Source organism: Impatiens glandulifera, chromosome 7 (genome assembly GCF_907164915.1).
Source record: "Impatiens glandulifera chromosome 7, dImpGla2.1, whole genome shotgun sequence".
Classification (NCBI taxonomy): Eukaryota; Viridiplantae; Streptophyta; class Magnoliopsida; order Ericales; family Balsaminaceae; genus Impatiens; species Impatiens glandulifera.
In genome coordinates, this window is record NC_061868.1 from 10,153,484 (window position 1) to 10,176,805 (window position 23,322).

Genomic DNA, 23,322 nt, shown 5'->3' on the forward strand with positions numbered 1-23,322 from the left:
ACGTTACGTGATATTAGAGATGGAGAATGAAATTATCATCTGAGGCGAATACCATAAGGAAGAAGGATCTTGATTTTATTCAAAATATGCAATTTCAGGATCAAAAGAATTCTTGGGAATGAAAGATCGTAAGAGATGGCGAGTTTGTCCTAAAGCTTGCTTGGGATATTGCTCGAATAAGAGGGGAACAACAATGTGGATTCATTTGGTTTGGTCCCCTAAGGTCATCCTAAGACATCAATTCATCATGTGGTTAGTCTTCCGTGAAATACTAACAACAATAAATATAATCAAGGGTTACATGGATATTCCGATTTCGATATGCATTTTGTGTGTTGATGTAAAAAAACTATGGATCGTCTTTTTAGAAAATATCTCTTTACATCCATGATTTTGGAACGAATCCATGAGGTTTCTTAATTTTACGGTAGAATGGAAGGATATCAAGGAATTGACGCTTATTAAAGCATATGGTAATCCTTTTTATTCAAGTGTTTTCAAGTGTTTCTTTGCTACAATTATGTATCACATTTGGATGAAGTGAAGTTCACGAGCTTTTACAAGAGTCTGAAGTGATGTGGAGCATGTTTTGAGAAAGATCATCTTCGATGGTAACGCACTAACGTGCACATGAAGGGAAATTTCCATGAATGAGTAGAATTTGTCGTTATGTTAAAGGTGGGGCATTGCATATTGGAAAGTCACACAAGCTTTCTCATTCAAAGCGCGATAAACTCTTTTTCGTTTGTTTGAATTGTTTGATGTCCGTTTGATTCAAATTTGGTGTTTTTTCTTCATGTGGTTATATGTTTCCACTTTTATTAGGGAAAACGTTTGTTTGCCTTAATCCCTCTAATTCAAGTCTCAAATCCTAGAAAGAGAGAAAAGCTCTTGAGGCACAACATGGAAAGATCGGCACAGAGGCATAATAGGCACATTCACGACACGATCGGCATAGACGACACAATATTGTCTTGAGTCGGAAGTCATAAAATCGGTGCCGAAATTAGCATTGATCAAAGGAAGCGCGTTCGTCACAAATGGCACGACACAATCGGTACGGGCAGCATAATAGGCATAGGCGGCACGGCCCGATCTGCACAGACGGCACGATATTGTCTGGCGCCATTCTGTTGTACAGTTGACTTTGCCTATTGTTTTTGGGTTTTTGGTTGTTTTTTGGGGATCTGTTGGTTGTCGTATGTTGTGTAGTTTTCTCCTCAATTAGGCTGGTCTGGGTTGGGTGGCTTTTGTTGGCTTCTCTACTGTCATCTGCTACTGCAGATTATTGTTGTTAATTTCTGTTATAGGTCTGAATTGTTGTTAGTTGCTAAGGCATTTGGCTGTCTACTGCGCAGGCTGATCTACGATGAGCCTTCGCTCGACCAGCTTCCTCAACCGACCTAAAGACACAAGGAAAAATAAAGGGAGTCTAGAGAAATTGGCTGAAAGAGATGCCACTTCTTTTAGTTGTTCGACCGATCACAACGTTGTTGATGTAGATGACGCTACTTTCAATCCAACTGTTGCATCAACCAGTCACATGGTTGGTCTATCAACAAGTTACGCCCATCTCCCGACTTTGACTCCTTTGAACGAGTCGTGTTTTCCCACATTTGTATTGAGATTGACTCAATGAGTACAAAACTGGAAACATTCGAGCTAAGATGTCTGAATGGAAACATGGTCACCATTGAGGTCATGTACGAGCAATCAGAAAAAGAGAATGGGGAAAAACAAAAGAAGCCCGTGGCCACCCCAAACAAGAGAATGTCAAGGTGGTCAAGAAATCCTATATCGAATTCCTCAAAGAAAATGAAAGCCACAATGAACACGTGAACGAGAACTAAACCGATCCTGATCCCACGGAGCCTAAAACCGAGGCCCTTTTCCCAGTGATTAGGTTTGAAAAGCCCGACGTCGACATAGATGATATCAAAATCCAAAGCATCTCGAAAATCATGAACTCCGAAACCAAATAAAGTTGCAACATTGTCAAAGAAGCTACCTTAAGGGAAATAACTCATACGCTCAACTCCAAACTCAAGTCCAAAAGGAAAAAAGTGACAAGAGAAGCTAGCGAAGACGAAGAAGCCGGAACTCTATCCGGAAATATATCCAAAAAAAACCTAAGGGTGACAAGAAAGAAAGAAATAAAGAACAAGGGAAAAGACAAAAGAGATGAGTCCGAGGAAATCAACTCCTATCGTCTTGTTTTATTTGATTGATTGTTAGTTTCATTCTTTATTCACTTTTATAATTTGATTTCATGTCTGTGTGCGTTTCTTAGGCCAACTGTGGATTTTTCATGGCCATCGTGTGTTAATTTTGAAAATTGTTATAAGCTAAATTTCAGCTTTTGTACTACTTTTATCTTTTTCGGGTCTTTTTAATTAATGGCGCAAGTCATTTCTAAAAAAAATTGCCTTATTTTTAAAATTTCATGTTTTTTTTCCTTTTTGAGTTTTTTAAATGACTTTATTATTTTAAAAAAAAATCGTGTGTTATAGTGTGAGAACTAGTGATATATAGTTAAATGTTATTATATAATATATCATTTGAACTAATACAATGAGTTATATATAAATTGATTTATTATAATATAGAGAATTAAATATATATATATATATATAATTTTTTTTTTTATGATTATCAAGTTTTTTTTAAATGTCAATATGTATTAAAAATGATAAAAAAAAATTATTTAAGTATAACGACAAAACATGACATGAAAAAAACATGTTACTCAAAAGTTATTGAGCTCGCAAGTCCTCGAAAGAATGATTACCTCTCCAGTGGACTCTACTAACTTTTCAAAACAAATCTCAGAAAGCGTCATAATAATAATATTATGATTGATACGTATCGAACAATTACGATCATTGATTCGACAATTTCTCTACAACTAGATAGTTCACCAAAAAATAATTGGGATGGTAACCCAAATATATAGACTAGTCATATCAGCCACATCAATCCAAACTTCTCATTAACTATCCAAATATTGTGACATCACCGAATGAATCTTAGTAATACTCACAAAATACTCTAGATACTAGTAACCTCTCGACAATGCACAAGTAAGTGGGTTGTCGATTTAACCTCATCATGACACATAGGGCAAAGATTAACTATAATACAACATTTTTTCATTTATATATCATAAGTAAAAATTCTACCATAAATAACGCTCCATCCAAAGACGAGATATTGGATGAAATTTTTTACTCCCAAAATTTCTCCAATTTTTTTTTTTATGAAATAATCTTAGTGAATAATTTGTAGAAATTCCCCATATGAAAACTAGTCATGTCTTGTCAATACACGTCTTGTTTAGACGGAGACACTTGCTTGCGTACTATCAAAAGTAAAACTCTATTATTGAACAAATTCTCTCTAATGTTTTTTTTTTATTTATTTTAGCTAGTGAAACCACTAGACCAATAATTAAACATGTCCTTAATTGTGGTATTTCTATATATAATAATAAAAACAAAGATACATCGTAACTAGACTTTTAACACTACAATAAATGTCGTCCAAAAAATTAATCAAAAACGAATCCCTCCAAATGAATCTACATTATTCACGAATCAACTTTGTTATACTAACAAAATAAAATATATATTTTTTTGAAGAAGAAAAACAAATGCACTCAATTTTTACTAAAAATTCAATTATATTTTTAAAAAAATTAAAGCAAACAAAGTTATTGAATTTTTATTTTAAATTATTATTGTAATAACTATTGTAAAATTTTATTTAAAAGACAAACTTATTGACTTCTTTACAAAGATATTTTAATGTCTAGTTTTTTTTTTCTGAAATAATTGAGGACTTGTTCGTTTGATTGATGTATAGTTTTATTTTTTTCTAGAATAGAAAAAGGTTTAACTTAATTAACCCACTTTTAAGTGGGCCTTTTGAAATGCATAGAATTCTTTTTATTTTTGGTTAAATAAACTATAGAATTAAGAAATGCAAAGGTGAAGAAGTTTTATAGTATCTGGGCCGAGCCCAGTAGAATATTGGGCCAAAATTGTACAGTCTTAATCAAGTCCCTAGAATCTTGGGAAAAAAAGTTCCTAAAATCTAATATTATTTAAAATCATTTTTCACTTTAAATATATAATAAAAAAATATTTAAAAAACATATTATTATTATTTTTATATATAATTAATTTAAAAAATAAATGAACCAACAATTTATAAATAATTATAAAATTAATTAATCTTAACAATAATGAGCCAAACTAGTTTGAATAAGTCATACCTAGTTTTTTAATTTTTAAATCTTATTATTTTATTTTTATAAACTCATCAAATCTTAAAATTATAAATTTAAACTCATAAAGATTTAGCTAAGAGATTACATAAATTTCACTCCTTAACAAAATGACTGGCTTCATTTTGAATATTTTTTTTTTCTATAATAAATAAAGTTAATTATGATTGTGTATTTGCTAAATTTAATTTTTCAATCTTTGTTGTATTAAAATTCAAATATGAAAAGAAATGAAAAGTGTATGCATGGAGAATTTAAATAAGAAAGTTATATTTTAAATTATTATTTTAAATAATTTCAACTTAATCAAATATTATTTTATATTTATCAAAATAATCAAAATAACAATAATTCATTAACTAAAATAATATATATATATATATATTAAATTTAGTTTGATTTATATTTAACTAATTTGTAAAATTTGTGATTTTAGGATCACATAAATATTAAAAAATAATGGAACAATTATAACTAATATATATATATATATATATATATATATATATATATATATATATATATATATTATAGAAATAAATAAATATATTAATCACATTACCCATATCTATTCCCCACCAAACACCCGAGCTGTTTGATTTTGGAGTTTTCTGAATTTATTTTCATAAATCTCATTTTTCAGGTCTTTTTATTTTAATCCACTCAATTAAAATATGTTTATATTATTTTATAAATTTTAAATAAAAAATATTATAATATTCAATAAATAAAAATTCTAAATAAATTATATTTTAGTCATACAAATTTTTTTCATAATAATTCTCAATAACCCAACATCAAACAAGCAACAATCAACTAGTTTGAAATGAGTAGGTGACAATTGACAACTCATTTAATTTACATGTTTGTTATATTATACATTTCAGATTCAACTTATTTAAACTTGTTGAGAAGGTTTTTAAAAAGTGAAGTTTTTTTATATAAAAATCTTTAAAAGTGTTGATATTTAATAAAATAATATTTTAAAAATAATAAAATATATTTAATTAATTGTTAAAAATAGAAAGAAAAAAAAATATTTTTGTAGATTATTTTAAAAAAACAATCAAACAAGATCTTGAGCATGACTCGTGTATAACATGTCTGCCCCTGAAAGAGATTTATATCTACTTTATTGTAAAATAATTATGTCTTAGACGAAACAACTATAATAATAAAATAATATTTTTAGTTTTTTTAATTGAGATAAATTGAATCGATGCAAATAAAAAACCCCGCTTTAGAATTTGTGAATAATATAATTCAAATAGTCAATATCAAACTAACTGAATTCATTAAATTAAAATATCAAAATACACCTAAAAATCAACATTTTGAGTTAATTTTTATTTTAAAAATAAATTCAACTAAATCCGAACATTATTTTTCATTCTATTTCTTATCAATAACCAAGATATTAAAATATTTTTTATTTAAAAAAATAAATTTATCTCTGTATATTAATAGGGTTCATAAATTGTTGTCTAAAATTTACAAATCAATCAATATTTTTTAATAATCCATAAATTATTCAAAAAAAGTTATACCCAACAAATTCTTAATTTATTTTAATAAATTTAAATTTTAAATATAAAAAACATTTTGTTAACTATCCAAACACAATTTTTAAATAACTTAACAGTGTTATCAAACAAAATATTTATATAAAAAACATAATAAAAAAACTCAATATCAAATCAACTCATATTATAAAAATACAATATAATTATGGATGACAATAGGACAATTCAGGACAAAAAATACATTTATCATCCTTGTCCCGTTTTTACTTTGGAGATTTTTTTTACTACTATCCCTACCCGATTCGGTTTTGAGAATCATGGACACAGTTTATTTTTTAATATAATATATATTATAATATATTAAAAATTTATATTATTATAAAAAATAAACTTAAAACTTTTATAAAATATAATAAATAAATACATTGATGATTTTATATATTTAATTGCGTTTATGAGAAAGATAAACAAATATAATCCCTGATCAATTACCAAGTAAACCGAGAAAAAATTACTCTAAATAGGACAATTTAATTCGGTTATCGCGGAAATTATCAGAAACAATATGTGTACGTTTATTAAATCACTCTGGTTAACTAAAATACTTAAATATTTTTTAATTTAAATTATTACTTTTTATTTTATCATTAAATATTAATAATTTCAATTTTTTTTAAAAAAATAAAAATTCTACACATCCTCAAAATTATCACCTATATATAAACTAGGTTATAAAAAAAAGCTCGAACCTAAACAACCCCCAACAAGTTTCTCCCTATTCATATTGTTTGGTTTATAAAATATCACAAACAAACAAAACCTCAAAACCCAGAAACTACTAGAGAAATATGAGTATATTACTAACTTTCATAGACAGAAAATGATGTTTGAATTAATATGGTGCTGCTTTCTCAGAGAAATAAATGTGGCCGGTCATGACCCTGCCCATTTCAAATCAAACATTAAATTCTTATTTTTCTTTCTTTTCTATCCCATCATTCATTCATAAAATGGACACATTGTAAAGCTCTTGTCTGTTTATCAAAAATAGAAATAAAGGGGCTTGAATCTTTGTGTGACAGCCTTATATCACACAAGACCAAATTATCAATTATTATTACTTAAGACTATCTATCTAAAAAGGGTTTTCAAAAAAAAAAGGTTTACTATTTCTTACAACTCAACTAACTAATATAATAGGATAAACCTACACATTTAATCTATATATAAATAAGTTCAAAATTATTCATGCAAATATCAAGTTGAAGATTAATAATCTCATAACTAATAAAAAAAAAAAGTAGGATCAAAATGCTCCCAACACCGTTAGCATCATTCATCTCTCAAAAACTCCCACAAAGCCACTTCACAATATTTAAAACCATCAATATAAGTAGACTTGGCATTGTATAACCGTCTTACCAACCTTAAACCCCGGTATGACGCTAAACCCAACTCTCGGATTCACCGCCACAGTTGACGACCCATCCTCCGACAAGAAAGCTTCTTCGTTCACGCATTCCATGTAAATATCTGAAAATCGACAACCCTTCCCCACTTGAAAAACCGACACCACAGGCTCGTAGGAGAACGCCAAGCAATGTAGCAGCCACACACGCTTAGCCATTTGAGCAAATACAGTAAAGAAGTTTGTTTCAGGATATTCCCCTGCCATTACCTGATTCCTCAACTGCAGGTTTCCGAATAGAGACAGTTCCATTTTTGGGTGAATCAGCTGTAGGAATTTTGAAGAGCAGAATTTAGCGAAAGCCGATTTCGGCCTCTGTGCCAGATAATCCTTAGTTTTGAAAGTCTTCAGTTCGTTAAACCTCTCCAAGAACGACCTCCGGTTCTTCCTAACTTTACTTGAGAATTCCGGGTGATTGAAACCGTCGAAAATTCCGCGAGAAACATAGGATTCGAAGATGAAACATGTCTGATTGTTCAGGTTTCTGTTAATAGAAGCGCTGGGTTCGATCGCGCTGGCAGCTGTTTCCAAATCCCACCCGGCTAACTCCATTTCGTCGATCATCAACCTGACGAATACTCGGATCGATTTAACTGTCTGCTGATGAACAGTTGTGAAAAGGGTGGAATTCAATCCCGAGTTATGCAGAGTGTCGGGAATGGATAGTAAACCGCTCGAGTTCAATCTCATCTCCATTCGTTTGTTTTCTCGGTTGATATCGTTTAATTTCTCCTTAAGGGATAAAATCTCTGATTCCTTAAGCTTGAGCTGAGAATCAAGCTTCTTTCCTGTCACCTCAAACGTTTTCAGTAGAGACTTCTGTTCTTGAATCTCAGCTAAGAACAGTGTTTTCTTCGGGTCCAAGTCTATTTGTTTCTTGACGTAGGCTTGTTTCAATTCCGATAGAAATTTTAATTCCGATACTACAATCTGATCAGCTGCTTGAATCCCGTCAACATCATAAGGAGACTGAGAAAATTGTAGCTGGGCATAAGCAGCTTTAATTTCTGAAACGCTTGCAAATAGCTTTGCGAGAACAGCTTCGGTTAGTTCTTTCTCCTTTAGCTTTTCCTCTTCTTCATTTTCGACAATTGATAGAAACCTGTTTCTCAGGCTATTGGGTTTCATCTTTGGCTTCTCATCAGACTTGTCTTTCCGAATCTCGTCATGTCCGATTCCGCCAGTCAAGGACCTGGCATGGATAACCTTAGAGAATGCCCGGAACAATCTGCTCTTACTTGGAGTAACTGCCTTACGGTCAACTGAATCCATCTGAAGGGTAAAAGCTACAAAAATAAAAATAGAAAATACGAAAATGAGATGATAATATCAAGGCCTTTATACAAACAAGATTAAAGAAATTCCCTGTTCTTCCATTTTGAAAATGGAGGGCATAATGACGAAGAATAGACAGGGATGAAGAACATTCCTTTCAAGTTGATATAGAAATAGATACTAAAGTTAGTGCTCCAGCTTTTAAATATTTTCATATCTAATATATCTTCCTAAAGAATGTTAGCTACTAGAAGAAAAGTAATCGTGTGGACGAATATGCATTGGGAGGAATAAACTACTATGGGGAAAGAAAAGTAGCACATTCTTCCCATACTCTTCCAAATAAGTAAGAACATTTGACCAAAGAAGACCTTGTTTTGTTATGGATTATTCCACTATAATATAACAAAATACCCTCTATTTCTTTCTTTTCAAATCAAAATACCTTCTCATTTTGCATAACCTACATCTTGTCAAATAACCAATATCTCATCATCAATCACATTATTCAAATTATAAGGGCAAATAAAAAAGAAACATGCAAAGCCCATCTACACCTAATTTTGAGCATTTTCGTACAAATAAGGTAACCATTATTTTCTTTTGCAGCCCCATGTGTGTTGGAACATGATTGCCACTGGATATATGTTTTCTTCATTTCATGAAGTTAATTATTAATCTGATGTACATGATACACTGTGGATTATAAAACACTTTGAATTATAGCTTAAAAAGAGAGAGGAGAAAGATAAGTACTAAAAAATGCATACAATAAAAGGGACTTTGAACATTAAAAAAGTATCTCCAAAGTAATTTTGGGAGAAACTTTAATGGATGGCTCATCATCCCACAATCTAATTGACAGACAATTATGTTATCTTTCAAGCAAAAAGAACTTTCATATGTTTTTAGTCTGCATGTGCCCTAAATATAGAATCTTTTGGAATATGCACCCATACCCTAAATTATTGCCTCAGGAGTACTACTAAAAATTAAGTCTTTTTGTTTCCCCTTTACTCAGAAATTCAAATTAGAGGCTGGTTGAAAAAAATCAAGTATTCTGGCAAAGAAAAAACCCAAATTTATTTTACCACATTTCACAACATAATTCCAAACAACTGTAAATTTGCATAAGAAATAGAAAAGTATAACGCATCAATAAAGCTAACACGTGTAAAATATAGTAGTACAAACTTTGGGACCCACTAAAACAGTCATTTTGATCAGATGGGTCCCCATTATTGATCATAATCAGAATACTATGAGATTCGAACCACATATGATCCAACGATCAATAATCATTCTGTAACGTTTCTACTCACAATCCCAGTGGCCCCCAGAAAAATCACGTGATATCTAGGCCTTGTTTGATGTATGGGTTATTTGGATAAAGCCCGGGTTTTTTCTAAATAACCCTTGTGTGATGAAAAAGATAAAAAACCAGGTTTTTTAAATTTTATTCCTATTATACCCCTCCCTCTCTCCCCCTCTCCTCTCTCTCCCTCTCCTCTCTCTCCCTCTCCTCTCTCCTCTCTCCCTTCCTCTCTCTTCCTCTCTCTCTCTCTATATAATAAAATAATATTATATTAAATAAAATTTTAAATATAATAAAATAAATATTAAAAAACTATATATATATATATATATATATTAATATTAACTTTTATTAATATATAAATAATTTTTTTATAAATACTTATAAATAATTACTATTATAATTCAAATATTACATAAAATAATATAATAGATTATAATTTTATTTATATTGTGTATTTATTTTTATTTAATATAATTAATATAATTTTTTACATAAAATTAATGTTATAAATATTTTTATTTAAATATATGTCACTTTATGTTCTAATATAATTATTTATTTACACTATTTAAAATTTAAATGGTATATTAGATAATATAGATTGTTATAATTTTATTTATATTTTAAATTTATTTATATTTAATATAATTTTTTAAAATAAAATAATTTATTAATTTAATTTATATAAAAATAAATTTTATAATGTAATAAAATAATATATATATATTTATAAATATAAAATAAAATATTTAAGTAAGGGTAATATGGGTATTTTAATTAATAAAAGTGTTGATTTGATTGATGATGGGATTGTTGGGTTTTGGGATAAAACCTGGGTTTTATCCCAAAAACCCAAAGATCAAACGAGGCCCTAGGGTTTATGCTAAGGTTTTTGTACATCACCTACACCTGATACATACCCTACTAAAGAAGAGCGCACCGTCGTGCTAGGAATGACTGATGGGACACAATTCAGAATATTAAATTGAAATCATTATGCTTGAAACTGTTTTCACAAAATTAGGGCCTTGTTGGAAATTGATTTAAAGATGCATAGAAATCATACCAAAAACCAAAAGACCATATATTAAAATTAATAATATTTAATATCTCACCATTAGATTTAGTGAATCCAGAGAATGATTATAGTAATCCTCATTAATGTAGTGAAAATCAGCAAATAAAAACTGATGTAACGTTAATATTTTGTTCATTATAGGAAAATAATTAAGTAAATTATTTAACCATAATTGACTGTAATTGTAACGCTAATCTAAGCTCATACTCAATAGTCTAATATGAACAAGCATCATCGATCGATCAGTTGTTTACGAACAAGATTCAGGTCAAACAAAATCCATTCTAAGAACAGCTAAAAGAAGGATCAGTAGTTCAAGCATTTGTCTATGGCTAGATATGAACAAACAGTAGCAGTTATCGAGATAAAAAAACGAGTTCGTACCTTAATCACACACAGACGAAGAGGTATCAATCTTCCTTCAACAAATCATAGCTTAAACCTGAAGAAAACATAGCCAAAACACAAAAATCCTTAATCTCCTTCCAAATAATAACCTAAAACTTGTTCTAAAACTAAAAGTAAGCGGTTGATGTACGCATACATCGCAAAATGAGTGAAAAACAAAATGCCGTATCAAAGTTACCTCGATCGGCGACGAAGAACTTGAATCAGAACCAAACCGAGTCGTTTTTCGCCGTCTCTGCGAAATATCAGTCAAACTTTACGGCATTTGAAAGTTTCTTCGTTTGACTAGGGCTTCGTTTCTTCAATCAACTCAACCGTCTGCGATTTCAGATGAATCCTTCGATGATGAAGAGAAATCGAACTAGAGAGAGAGTAGAGAGAGAAAGAGAAAAGTACGAAATGAAGAACAAAGAGAGAGCTTGAGAGAAGAAAATGGCGGACGGCAGAAAAGCCTGACGGGTTAAAAGCAACACGTCTACACCGTTTAGTCAATTTTATAACTGCTTTATTTCCAAATTACCCTTAACCTGTATACTAAATAAGAATACGGTTAAGGGTTATATTAGTCATTTAATATGAAGTCTGTACTACGGTAATGGACGGCTGAGATGATTCGTTAAGATGCGAACGTCTACACTAGAATATTATGATTCTCCACCCTACACGTGGCACGCCCTCCGGCATTTGATTTGTTTCTACGCGTTAATATTTAATTTTATAATTAAGAAAAATATTAGTTATGGCAATTTATATCATGTTTGATTTGTTTGAAAATATGGTTAAATCTTACAAAATTTGGATTTAAATTTTAAAAATGGAATCATATTAGTGTTTCTTTAGAATTTGATAATTTTATGAAGAATTTAAAGATTAAAATGATGAAATGAATCTTATTTAATTGAAATGATTGGTTTATTTTTGTCGTATCGTCCGGTGATTATGTTAGCGTTTTTATTCGAATAGAAACAATCTTAATTAAATTTTAGTATTTCCCGTTGAATACAAATTTTCATTAACCCTAATGTATTGTTATTCGAATAGAAACAATCTCAATAAAATTTTAGTATTCCCCGTTGAATAAAAATTTTCATTAACCTAATGTATTGTCGAGATTTTGTTTACAATTGATGTGATTATGTTTAGTGGTGTGAATTTTTTTTTTCTCTTAGGACACTTTGTCAACCAAACACTTTCTTTGTGTTAACCTAGACTTTGGATTTTTGTAATCTGTATAGATGATTTAAAAAATCTAATGGATTTTGTTTCATTTTTATAATATTGTATGCATTTATTTTAGTATATTTATGAATAAATAAATATCCTTGGTAAAAAGTAGAAACCTTATGCTTAGTTTGATTATATTTTTTATACTACATTTTATGAGAACTTAAATGATATAAACCCTTAAAATTGATAAGAAAAAATAATGGTTCAATTACAATATTATTATTATTATTGTATTGTTACATGGAATTGAAATATCAAACCAACCTTAGTTGTCATGTTAATTAGAATATCCAAAGTTGATTGTTTTTCCCTTTTTAAGTCATAACCATGGTTTTTTTTTCTGTTTTAAAGAACATAATTTTATTTTAGCCATTTTAATTATTTTATTTGGAGATATTTGAATAAAATTTACATCAATTCAAAGACCTATGATAAAAAATAATTATTTGGATTAAAGTATATACTTTTTTATATCTAATATTAAATTATATAAAGTAAAGTAAGATTATTTAATATTTTTGGGAAAATAAGATTATTTAATTGACAATAGGATAAATAAATCATTTAATTCAAATAACCATTAAATAAGATGATGTAAGTCTAACCATATTCTATACTTATATATATTATTTTATAGTCCGAATCCTATAATTTATAATTAAATATTATTATATATATTTTTTTACCTAATTAGTTTAAAAAATTAGTTTAAAAAATTAGTTATCTACAAGATATTTTGATGTAGTGATGTACCTTGATCCAAAAAGTCTCATACTATTTGATTTTTTATTTTTATATTTAATATAAATAAGACAATTATTTCACATACGTTACGCCAATATCTAGATTTTAACCTATATTATTTTCTTTTTTGTGACCGAGTTTTTTCTTGCGAATGACTAACATAGTCCCACGGTCATACTCCCGTTTACACTTTTGGTCTCTTAAGTAAGACTATTATCTAAATTTGAACTTAAATAGGACTAAGACCTTGTTCGAATTGGGGTTTTTAAAAAAACCTAGAGAGGAAAAAATGTAATGATTGGTGATAATTTTGAGGAGGTGATAATTATTTTTGGTAAAAAGACTTAAAGGGTATTGATATATATGAATAAAATAAAAAATAATAATTTAAAATAGAGGGTATTTTAGTATTTTGGTTAATGAAATGAGTGATGTGATTATTGAGAAGTGATTGATTGGAAAATTGATTTGGGATGGGTTTTTTAAAAAACCCAAAGAGAACAAGGCCTAAGTTAATAGATATATTTGAACATAATATGTTTCAAAATGAAGCCAAATATATGGTTAGTCTTAATGCATAACTGCAGTCTTGTAGATAGCAACAAGATTTACATAAAACAAGTAAAACAAAAGCTAGATTCAAGGACAACTAATCTAGGTTGGTCACTCTGAATGGTCCAATCATATCCTATAGGAAAATGACATATAATTTTTCCATCGTTTCCCCATAAGGTAGGGCCAAACAAGATATGAACTAAAATTACATTTAGAGACTAAAGCCCAATCCACAATGCTTAATTCTTGCCGACCACACATTTTTGGTGTGAGTTTTATCTATGTAATCGAATCACTACACATCTTGTTGATAAGAAAGGGATGTGATGAATCTATACATATCTAATAGTCAATATGATGAATGGAAGTTGAGATCACGACTAATACGAAGATGACCAACTTAAGTTAACCAAATATAACATGTTTGATTCTTACTAAAAACGCTCTCGATTTAAATGGAGGGGCGTGTAACCTCCTCGTCCAGGGAATGAATCCTGGTCACGACAAAAAAGAATAAGGGTATAAAGGTCATTCCAAGAGATTATTATGTAGCTATATAAATACTTATTTCTATCCTCCAACAAGGTGAGGCTAGATCAAACTGAGTTTTGAAATATCAAAAGGGTTTTCCAAAGAGCAACATCTAGGCTTGTACAATAATTATGTCAGCAAATTTACAAACTGGAATTAAAGTATATCGAGATTTAAATACGACAGTTAACTATCAGAATGTGAAGAAAATCAACCCTTTTGAAACATCAAAAGGGTTTTCCAAAGAGCAACATCTAGGCTTGTACAATAATTATGTCAGCAAATTTACAGACTGGAATTAAAGTATATCGAGATTTAAATACGACAGTTAACTTTCAGAATGTGAAGAAATAAACTGCATTAGCAAAGAATGATGAAATATTCATATGTAGCAAAAACTTTCTTAATTTTTTGTTGTAATATCGAGAACATCCTTTTGGAATCAAGAGGAGATTTCTTCTTTTTTTATTATAAACAATCACAATTGAACAGTAAGAAAGCGTAAGAAAACTGAGTGTTCCCGCCTTGTCCAGGACAAACAATCAGGAATAAGAACTATTTTTGCAACAAAAAACAAACAATTAGGTTATTTTGTTAAGGATTATTGGAAGATCTTCATGTGATTGTTTATTCCTAACTTCATTTTTTTTTTCATAAAATATCATATTGACCATATTTGGAAACACTTTTATTTCTGAATCCTAAATTAAGTAGAGAATCCACAAATAAAATTTTGAATCTATGTCAGGCCTAGAAATATGAAAAATAATGTTTTCAAATGAAGCCAAAAATTGACATCTATTAACATAATAGCACACCATTGCTAATACAATTATGGTACAACTTCATATACTTATATACATATAGAATTAGCAGCAGCAAATTTTATTATTGAGTTCTGCACAGTATAACACATTTGCGCTAACCATTGAGAAAGCACCTTGAGAAAAAAGCAACTTACCAATTCACAAATTCAAGTAAAAATGTAAACCTCGTCGTATCCCCTTCTACAATTTGACATGAAAAAACGGAACAAAGTCAGGTTCAGGTAAGAAGAGTTGTGGTCGAAGCTTAAATATTTCACTTACCCAGCTTTGCCACAATAAGTAGGCCTGTAATTATAGATTAGGTTATCCAGAACTATCGGAGCAGGTGGCCTGTTTACCGACTTTCTGGCCTCACTGATCCCACAAACAACATAAAATTAAGAATAAAACAGAGAAAAAATATAACATAACTTACAAGGATAATCAAAACACAACTGTTTTTATGGCCTGTTTTTTATTTTATTTTTTATGATCAGAATAAGTGCACAAATATGAGCTTCTTTCATGCCAGTGTATAAAAGAGAGAAGGGAGTACTCCTTATATAGATGGTAAAGTTATGAGAAGAACCATCCTAACCTGACAAAAAAATTCGCAACATGCTGAGTCACTTGAACTGCATCATCAGAGTGAGGAATTTCAGGTGAAGCCCATTCAAAAGCATTTTTCTGCAAAACCATAAGATGATCTTTCATAAATTAGTTTCATCTCAGCTGTTTGTTGTAGTAAAATTCAATCAAGTGTCAAATTGAGCTCTCCAGAAGTCTTATAACTAGAGCAACAAGGTGTGATAATATGAAACCAATTATGAGATCCTTATTTGCATGTTAAAGAGATAGAATACATAAAACACGCTAGATGTGTAAGGCATAGGTTCACGTCCAATTAAGTAAATGACATGTTTGTATAAATTTCCACAGATTGATGGACTTGTTTGCATGGATTTAGGGGGTGTTGGATAACAGTTTACCATTAATCCAAATTATTAAGTGCTTTTAAGTTCATAAATTGTTATTTAAAATCACTTAATTATGAGATTCAAATCAAATTAAACTTAAATAACAAGACAAGAAATCTAGCTTAATTCGGTAAGCTGTGATTTACCTAACTTGGGTAATCTAGTAAAAACATATATACGACAAATTTTATTTTTTTGAGAAATGGCTTACGCCATTAATTAAAAAGACCCGAAAAGGGTAAAAGGAGTACAAGAGCTGAAATTGAGCTTACAACAATTTGCTCAAAGTCAACAAACTATGGCTATGAGGAATCCACAGTTGGCCTAAGAAACACACACGACATGAAATCAAAGTACAAAAGTGAATAAGGAATGAAACTAACAATCAATCAACTAAAACAAAACAATAGGGGTTGATTTCCTCGGATATACGACAACTTTGACTACACAAAATTAAATAAATCACGTCAATATAAGGGTAAATAGTTCTTAAATACATTTTCATTTTTAGTTCCACATCTGATAAAATCAACTTATAGTAATAGTACTTGCTATTTAGATATTTTATTTGGTTTATTCAACATTTATTTTGAGAGTCTGAACTCTTTCAGCACATAAAATTTAGTATTCAACCCTTCATTTTTAGTTTATCAACAAAACCTAGACATTACAAAATTGCTTCTTTTTTATTTGGTCACCTTGTGCTCACAGTTGACTGGTTTTCAACAAGTACAACATATTACCAACTCAACTCACTTGATTGATATTGCAAACATCCTTTTTAGTCAAAATAATACGTAGGAAATAACATAAGAAGTACCTCTGGATGCCACTGGACGGCAGTAACAGGATAATTGTTTGCTTGGACTGAAGATACATAGACCTAATAGAATTAGGAATAAGCAACTGTTAACATCAGTCTTCCCATAGCTATAAAACTGCTAAATGCTAGTAATACTTAGTACCTTATCTTCTTGATCCACACTGGTTGTTATGATCTTGAAGAAACCACACAAGTTCTCGTTTTCTTCAAGTGTTTCAGGCGATATACCATACTGTCAGTTAAAGAAAAGGCATCATAACATGAAAAAATTATGGACTTATTGATCTTATCAATCAGTGCAGCAAGATCAGACTGGAGTTTTCGTAGGCAATCAAAAAGATTTCATAACATATAGTTTTGCGTACATACAATACCCTGTTGTACTTCAACAATAAACGTTACCAGCAAATGGAATGATCTACGAGTGTCTAGAACTCACTTGATGGTTTTGCATGACAAGGCAATCAGTGCTCAATTTTTTTAACAGGTCTGGAGGAAACCTGCAGAAAAATTTGAATAAGTATTCCTAAAGATAATGAAATTAGGAGCCAGCTCTATGGAACATAGTTGCAGTACATTTGATAATAAATTGATTATTAAACACAATCTAAGTTACTAAGAAAATAAAAACAAATATTCAATTCCCACTAAAAACACCCTGATTTAAGCGCGGGAGAGGGGAGACATGGTGTTGGAGGGTCATGCTAGCCTCATCCAAGGAGCAGGAAACAGATACACAACAGTTTAATGCTTATCTTTCCTCATTCATAAAGTACAACTTGAGGAAAATATTTGCCCATTCATGCACTCAAAGTGGCATGAATGAGTAAATATTGAAGAATTGATACAGCTCGATAGGACAATATTTACCCACACAACTTCACAATAAGATCCAAAGGCACGCTTACATGTAACTGGCAACCATTCAAAATCTTGAAGATTGTACATTGTTGTGTTAGTAACGGCATATCTTACCCTTGTGAAACCTCCAACACCATTTACTCAAAAGTGTGGTGTTGAAAAGAGAAAGGTCTTTATACAAAGACCTCCATCTATCTTCCTCTTCTTTGTGGTACTCCATTTAAAAAGGTACGTCAATCTTGAAGAATTGGTATTGCTCCCAAGAAAATTCCTCATCAGTGATTCTAATTTGTTCCCCACTAATTTTAGGCAGGAAACAATAACATCATATAAGTGGGAAGGGCCGACAATGAGCTTTTGCTGAGGACCATTCTTCCCCCCTTTGAGAGCAATATGTTCTTCCAAAGGGTAAGTCTATGTTCCATTTTCTCAATCATTGGGAGCCAAATATTCTTTCTTCTGATTTTGGCTCCAAGCGGAAGGCCAAGATACTTCGATGGATGTTGGATTTTGAAGCCCAACATGTCACCAAGTGCGTGTGATTTTGAGGTATCCCCCCCAAAAAAACAATATTGATTTTTTCATTATGATATTGAGCCTTGGGCAATGGGCATGCATAGAACAGGATATAGATGTTTTCTCTAGGACACTATTTGTTCGATAATTATGATTTGTACCACATCAAATTGTTAATAAGATCAAGTTACTTGAGACAACCACATACCTCTACGACACTATTTCTTTGATAATTATGATTTGTACCAAATCAGAGGGTATATGCCTAACGAAACCACATACCTCTGAAACATTGTTCCTTCAATATTTATGTTTCTACCAAAATGGAGAGTAGATGCCTGATTCTTTGCACTAAAAGATTCAAGAATATTTTTGTCCTGTTATGGCCAACAAGTATAAATAGAAACCTTTTAGAACATATGTTAACATGTTGGAAGATTATACCAAAGCACTACAGTTCAACAACTATCAGGTATGGGTTATTACCTTGCTTACAATCATGGTTACAAGTTCAAAGCCCAAGCAAATGGCAAGTAGGGGAAAATGGTCTCCTCTATCATTTTTTTCCAGGATTTTCTGTAACAGTAGAAGAGAAGCTGGAGATGTTAAACACGAACCTTTCAATAAATTATGATAAATAATAGCAAAAATACAGTGATAGAAGCCACTTAGTTTCCCAGCCCAAGATAGGATTCATTTTGATTTCTTCTTTAGGTACTTGTTCTTTAAAAGAATCCATCTTTGGTTCAACCCATAAATTTGTCTTATCAAAGTTTTACCCCATAAAACCCAGATGAAATACTAGACTTAAGCTGAGAAATCACCTTGAAGATTCCTTCAACGACCTCAAAGTAAAGACCACTGTTAGCCCAACCTCCAGTGAAAATCACTCCATTGACGAGATTCAGCTTCTGCAATACAAACGATAGACATAATAGAGAATTAGCTAATCTCTCTCTTTAAGATCAATAACTCGAAAGTAGTGAAGAGTTGAGTACATCAAAGAGAATCTGTGACGGCTCGTTGTAAATAAGGGGAATGACCCTAGCTCCGGCTGCCTCCACGAACTTGACGTATGAGGCGGCAATATATGAAGCGTTAGTATCATTACTAAGCCGTCCAGAGGCGCCGTCACCAGGATGGCTGAGGATCCCGATCACCGGTCGGAAATTAAGCGAGGATTCCGGCGCCGGACACCTAGACCACTTGAGAGCAGGATTCTGGCTGGGAATCAGAATAGTCGGAAATTGAGCCTTGGTCAAAACGAGCTCCTTGGAGAACGCGATGAGGAATGGAATCCAGAGGTAGTAGTTCCACATCGGAATGAGCTCAATAACAAGAAAAGAGAATTCTGGATTTCATATATTTTTTAGTTGAAATATCTAGTTTGAAATAATTTCTTTGATTTGATCAATAATTTATGAAAATGAGATTGTCGATAATATTTAATAAATAAAAATTAATATATTTATTAGTTTTATTTTACAAGACCTTTAATTTTATTGTATAGTGTTTCAATTTTATTTTTTTTCATTTTTCTTTATTAAATTTTAAATATAAAAATATATATTAATAATTTATCTAATAAAATGATAAATAATTTATATTTTATCAAATAATATATATTTTTAATTTCATAAAAAAAAATCTATATCAAACCTTTCCTATCAAAATGAAATATTTTTTTCTTATAAATTAGGGACACAAAATAATATTCTTTAACGTTTTAACTTTAAAATCATCGTCTCTTCTAGTCTAGCGAAAATAAAAGGTGATACTAATTTTAAATTTCTGAGTTTGAGCTTATCATGCGACAAATTTTGTGCCGATTAAAAATATGAAGATACAAGTCATCATATATGTTAGGATCTAGGTCGCGGCTGGAGGACCGGGGTTGGGCCGGTTAGCGCGTTTAACTCAAAGGGTGGTGGTTAATCCGGTTAGAGATTAACACTGGGGTTTCAATACTACACAAACTGTCACAAACCCTTGAACAAGGTTAAAGCGCGGAAGATGTTTGTTTCAGGTTGAAGCAGCACACACGAGATAGGCAGAACCAGTTTCGAATGATATAGGTTTGAAAACTGATGGGTCGGTTTCGGTAACCTGGTGATTCGGTTTAGATAGAGTCAAGTAGGTTAGAGCGGTACAGGTCGGTTAGAAAATGGAACCGGCAGAAAGTAAATAACAAGACAGATTTTATGGATGTTCGGAGATAAAGCTCCTACGTCACCCCTTCCTCTCGAAACCGCGAGAAGGATATTCACTAAGGAATACAAGTACAATCCGATCGAGACTTATTTCCTGCTCGATAACACCTTTACAATTTACACCGAAATTGTAAAATACACACTTCAACTTTAGCACTTAGGCTTTCTAGAGATAGAACAACACAGTCTTATCACTTGTAAATTAAATGCTCACTTGTCTCAATTTTTCCCTTGTATGTGCCGCATTTACTCTTCTTCAACTGCCCCCTTTTATAGGTGAAATATGCCAACGGTCATATTTCACTTTCTTGAATCTGATTGGCTTAGCAGAGGTTCGGTGATTCAGTGATTCAGACCCTGCGGTCATCTTTTCAGACCTGGCGGTCAATTGTTCAAACTTGGCGGTCAATCTCACAGACTTGGCAGTCTGTTCTTCCGGTGTGTAAGACAAACCTGCTAGGTTTGTCTTTTACTAAATGTGGTGACTGTCTGTTAAACAGTTGTCTGTACTTGAAAGATTTCCTTTCTGATTTATCCCGAAGTGGAAAAATCCTGTAGGACTGTCTTCTGCAGCCTGCATACTTTCCTCAGACTTGTATGGATGTGGAAGTGTTCAGTCTGTTCTTTTGGTATCATCTTCAACAGATACCCGAATTGTCTTCTTATACTGGTCGGTCATTTGACTTAACCGAATGGCTTCCGGTGTATTTGGTTTAACCGGACAGCTTCCGGTTCTTCCTTTGTCTTGTGGCTGATCGGCTGTCTGGTGTTTCCGGTTTTTAGTTCTGGCCGATCCTTTGTGCGGTCATGTTCCGAATGTCCTTGTCGGTTTAATAATTTGACCGGTTAGTCTTCTTAGCTGGTTCATTTGTTTGACCGGTCCGGTTCCTTGTTCCTGCATGGAAGGTTTATTTATGTTAAGTTCTGTGAATCGGTCTAATTTTATCTAACAATATATTATTGATTAATGTCTTAGTTTTCTTTTATTATTTTTTTACCACTTGTATTAGATAAGTTTTCTTATATATATATATATATATATAATGATGCTTAATTTTTAAAGTGTCCGGATTGCAGGGTCGAGAGCTGTGGTTAATTTGGATACTTTGGTCGGATTGTGGGTTGGCCCGTTTTTAAATTTAAAACGGTTAAAAATAAAATTAAAAATGCTAGAGGTATGTTTCGAACTTGCAACCTAACAAAACAAGTACATATATTTAACGAACTAGGCTACAAAGATTTTATATTTTAAATTCAACACCAAATTTGATAAACGCGGGACGTTTTAATATTAATATAAGTTCAACTTTTTAACTAACTAATATATATATACATATAATAATGCTTAATTTTTAAAGTGTCCGGATTGCCGGGTCGAGAGCTGTGGTTAATTTAGATACTTGGGTCGGATTGTGGGTTGACCCGTTTTTAAATTTAAAACGGTTAAAAATAAAATTAAAAATACTAGAGATATGTTTCGAACTTGCAACCTAACAAAATAAGTACAACTCTTTAACCAACTAGGCTATAAAGACTTTTCACTTTAAATTCAACACTAAATTTGATAAACGCGGGACGTTTTAATATTAATATAAGTTCAACTTTTTAACTAACTAATCTATATATATATAATGATGCTTAATTTTTAAAGTGTCCAGATTGCCGGGTCGAGAGCTGTGGTTAATTTGGATACTTTGGTCGGATTGTGGGTTGACCCGTTTTTAAATTTAAAACGGTTAAAAATAAAATTAAAAATGCTAGAGGTATGTTTCGAACTTGCAACCTAACAAAATAATCTATATATATATAATGATGCTTAATTTTTAAAGTGTCCGGATTGCAGGGTCGAGAGCTGTGGTTAATTTGGATACTTTGGTCGGATTGTGGGTTGACCCGTTTTTAAATTTAAAACGGTTAAAAATAAAATTAAAAAATGCTAGAGGTATGTTTCGAACTTGCAACCTAACAAAACAAGTACAACTATTTAACGAACTAGGCTACAAAGATTTTATATTTTAAATTCAACACCAAATTTGATAAACGCGGGACGTTTTAATATTAATATAAGTTCAACTTTTTAACTAACTAATATATATATACATATAATAATGCTTAATTTTTAAAGTGTCCGGATTGCCGGGTCGAGAGCTGTGGTTAATTTAGATACTTGGGTCGGATTGTGGGTTGACCCGTTTTTAAATTTAAAACGGTTAAAAATAAAATTAAAAATACTAGAGATATGTTTCGAACTTGCAACCTAACAAAATAAGTACAACTCTTTAACCAACTAGGCTATAAAGACTTTTCACTTTAAATTCAACACTAAATTTGATAAACGCGGGACGTTTTAATATTAATATAAGTTCAACTTTTTAACTAACTAATCTATATATATATAATGATGCTTAATTTTTAAAGTGTCCGGATTATCGGGTCGAGAGCTGTGGTTAATTTGGATACTTGGGTGGGATTATGGGTTGACCCGTTTTTAAATTTAAAACGGTTAAAAATAAAATTAAAAATGTTAGAGGTATGTTTCGAACTTGCAACCTAACAAAACAAGTACAACTCTTTAACCAACTAGGCTACAAAGACTTTATATTTTAAATTCAACACCAAATTTGATAAACGCGAGACGTTTTAATATTAATATAAGTTCAACTTTTTAACTAACTAATATATAATGATGTTGAGTAAATGAATATTTGGGTCGAATT

The 23,322-nt window shown here is 31.0% G+C and overlaps 2 protein-coding genes across 3 annotated transcripts; both read right to left on the reverse strand.

Moving 5' to 3' along the window:
- Window positions 1-7,191: 7,191 nt before the first annotated feature.
- LOC124945934 (protein GRAVITROPIC IN THE LIGHT 1-like) lies at window positions 7,192-11,789 on the reverse strand. The gene is made up of 3 exons (XM_047486464.1): window positions 11,534-11,789; window positions 11,332-11,389; window positions 7,192-8,562 (listed from the first exon to the last, which is right to left on the reverse strand). Exon 3 carries the CDS (start codon window positions 8,546-8,548, stop codon window positions 7,193-7,195), a length of 1,356 nt encoding a protein of 451 aa, XP_047342420.1. The 5' UTR covers window positions 8,549-8,562; window positions 11,332-11,389; window positions 11,534-11,789; the 3' UTR covers window position 7,192.
- A 2,179-nt stretch (window positions 11,790-13,968) lies between these two features.
- Window positions 13,969-19,755, reverse strand: LOC124910273 (gamma-glutamyl hydrolase 2-like). Of its 2 annotated transcripts, XM_047450899.1 has the most exons (11): window positions 19,394-19,755; window positions 19,220-19,306; window positions 18,882-18,971; window positions 18,678-18,772; window positions 17,458-17,518; window positions 17,161-17,250; window positions 17,016-17,078; window positions 15,817-15,905; window positions 15,501-15,593; window positions 15,374-15,419; window positions 13,969-14,375 (listed from the first exon to the last, which is right to left on the reverse strand). In XM_047450899.1, exons 1-10 carry the CDS (start codon window positions 19,712-19,714, stop codon window positions 15,386-15,388), a joined length of 1,023 nt encoding a protein of 340 aa, XP_047306855.1. In that variant the 5' UTR covers window positions 19,715-19,755; the 3' UTR covers window positions 13,969-14,375; window positions 15,374-15,385. The 2 variants fall into 2 exon arrangements, with proteins under 2 accessions (XP_047306855.1, XP_047306856.1); XM_047450900.1 differs by lacking the exon at window positions 13,969-14,375 and having other exon boundaries at window positions 15,192-15,419.
- Window positions 19,756-23,322: the final 3,567 nt, after the last annotated feature.

What these genes read in the sequence shown, in the direction of transcription:
- LOC124945934 (XM_047486464.1), bottom strand. Translation starts at nt 8,548, where the DNA reads ATGGATTCAGTTGACCGTAAGGCAGTTACTCCAAGTAAGAGCAGATTG.
- LOC124910273 (XM_047450899.1), bottom strand. Translation starts at nt 19,714, where the DNA reads ATGTGGAACTACTACCTCTGGATTCCATTCCTCATCGCGTTCTCCAAG. An exon ending in CGTCACAGATTCTCTTTGAT is followed by an intron (nt 19,307 to 19,393) that starts GTACTCAACTCT and finishes TTTGTATTGCAG; the next exon opens with AAGCTGAATCTCGTCAATGG. An exon ending in TCGTTGAAGGAATCTTCAAG is followed by an intron (nt 18,972 to 19,219) that starts GTGATTTCTCAG and finishes CTACTGTTACAG; the next exon opens with AAAATCCTGGAAAAAAATGA.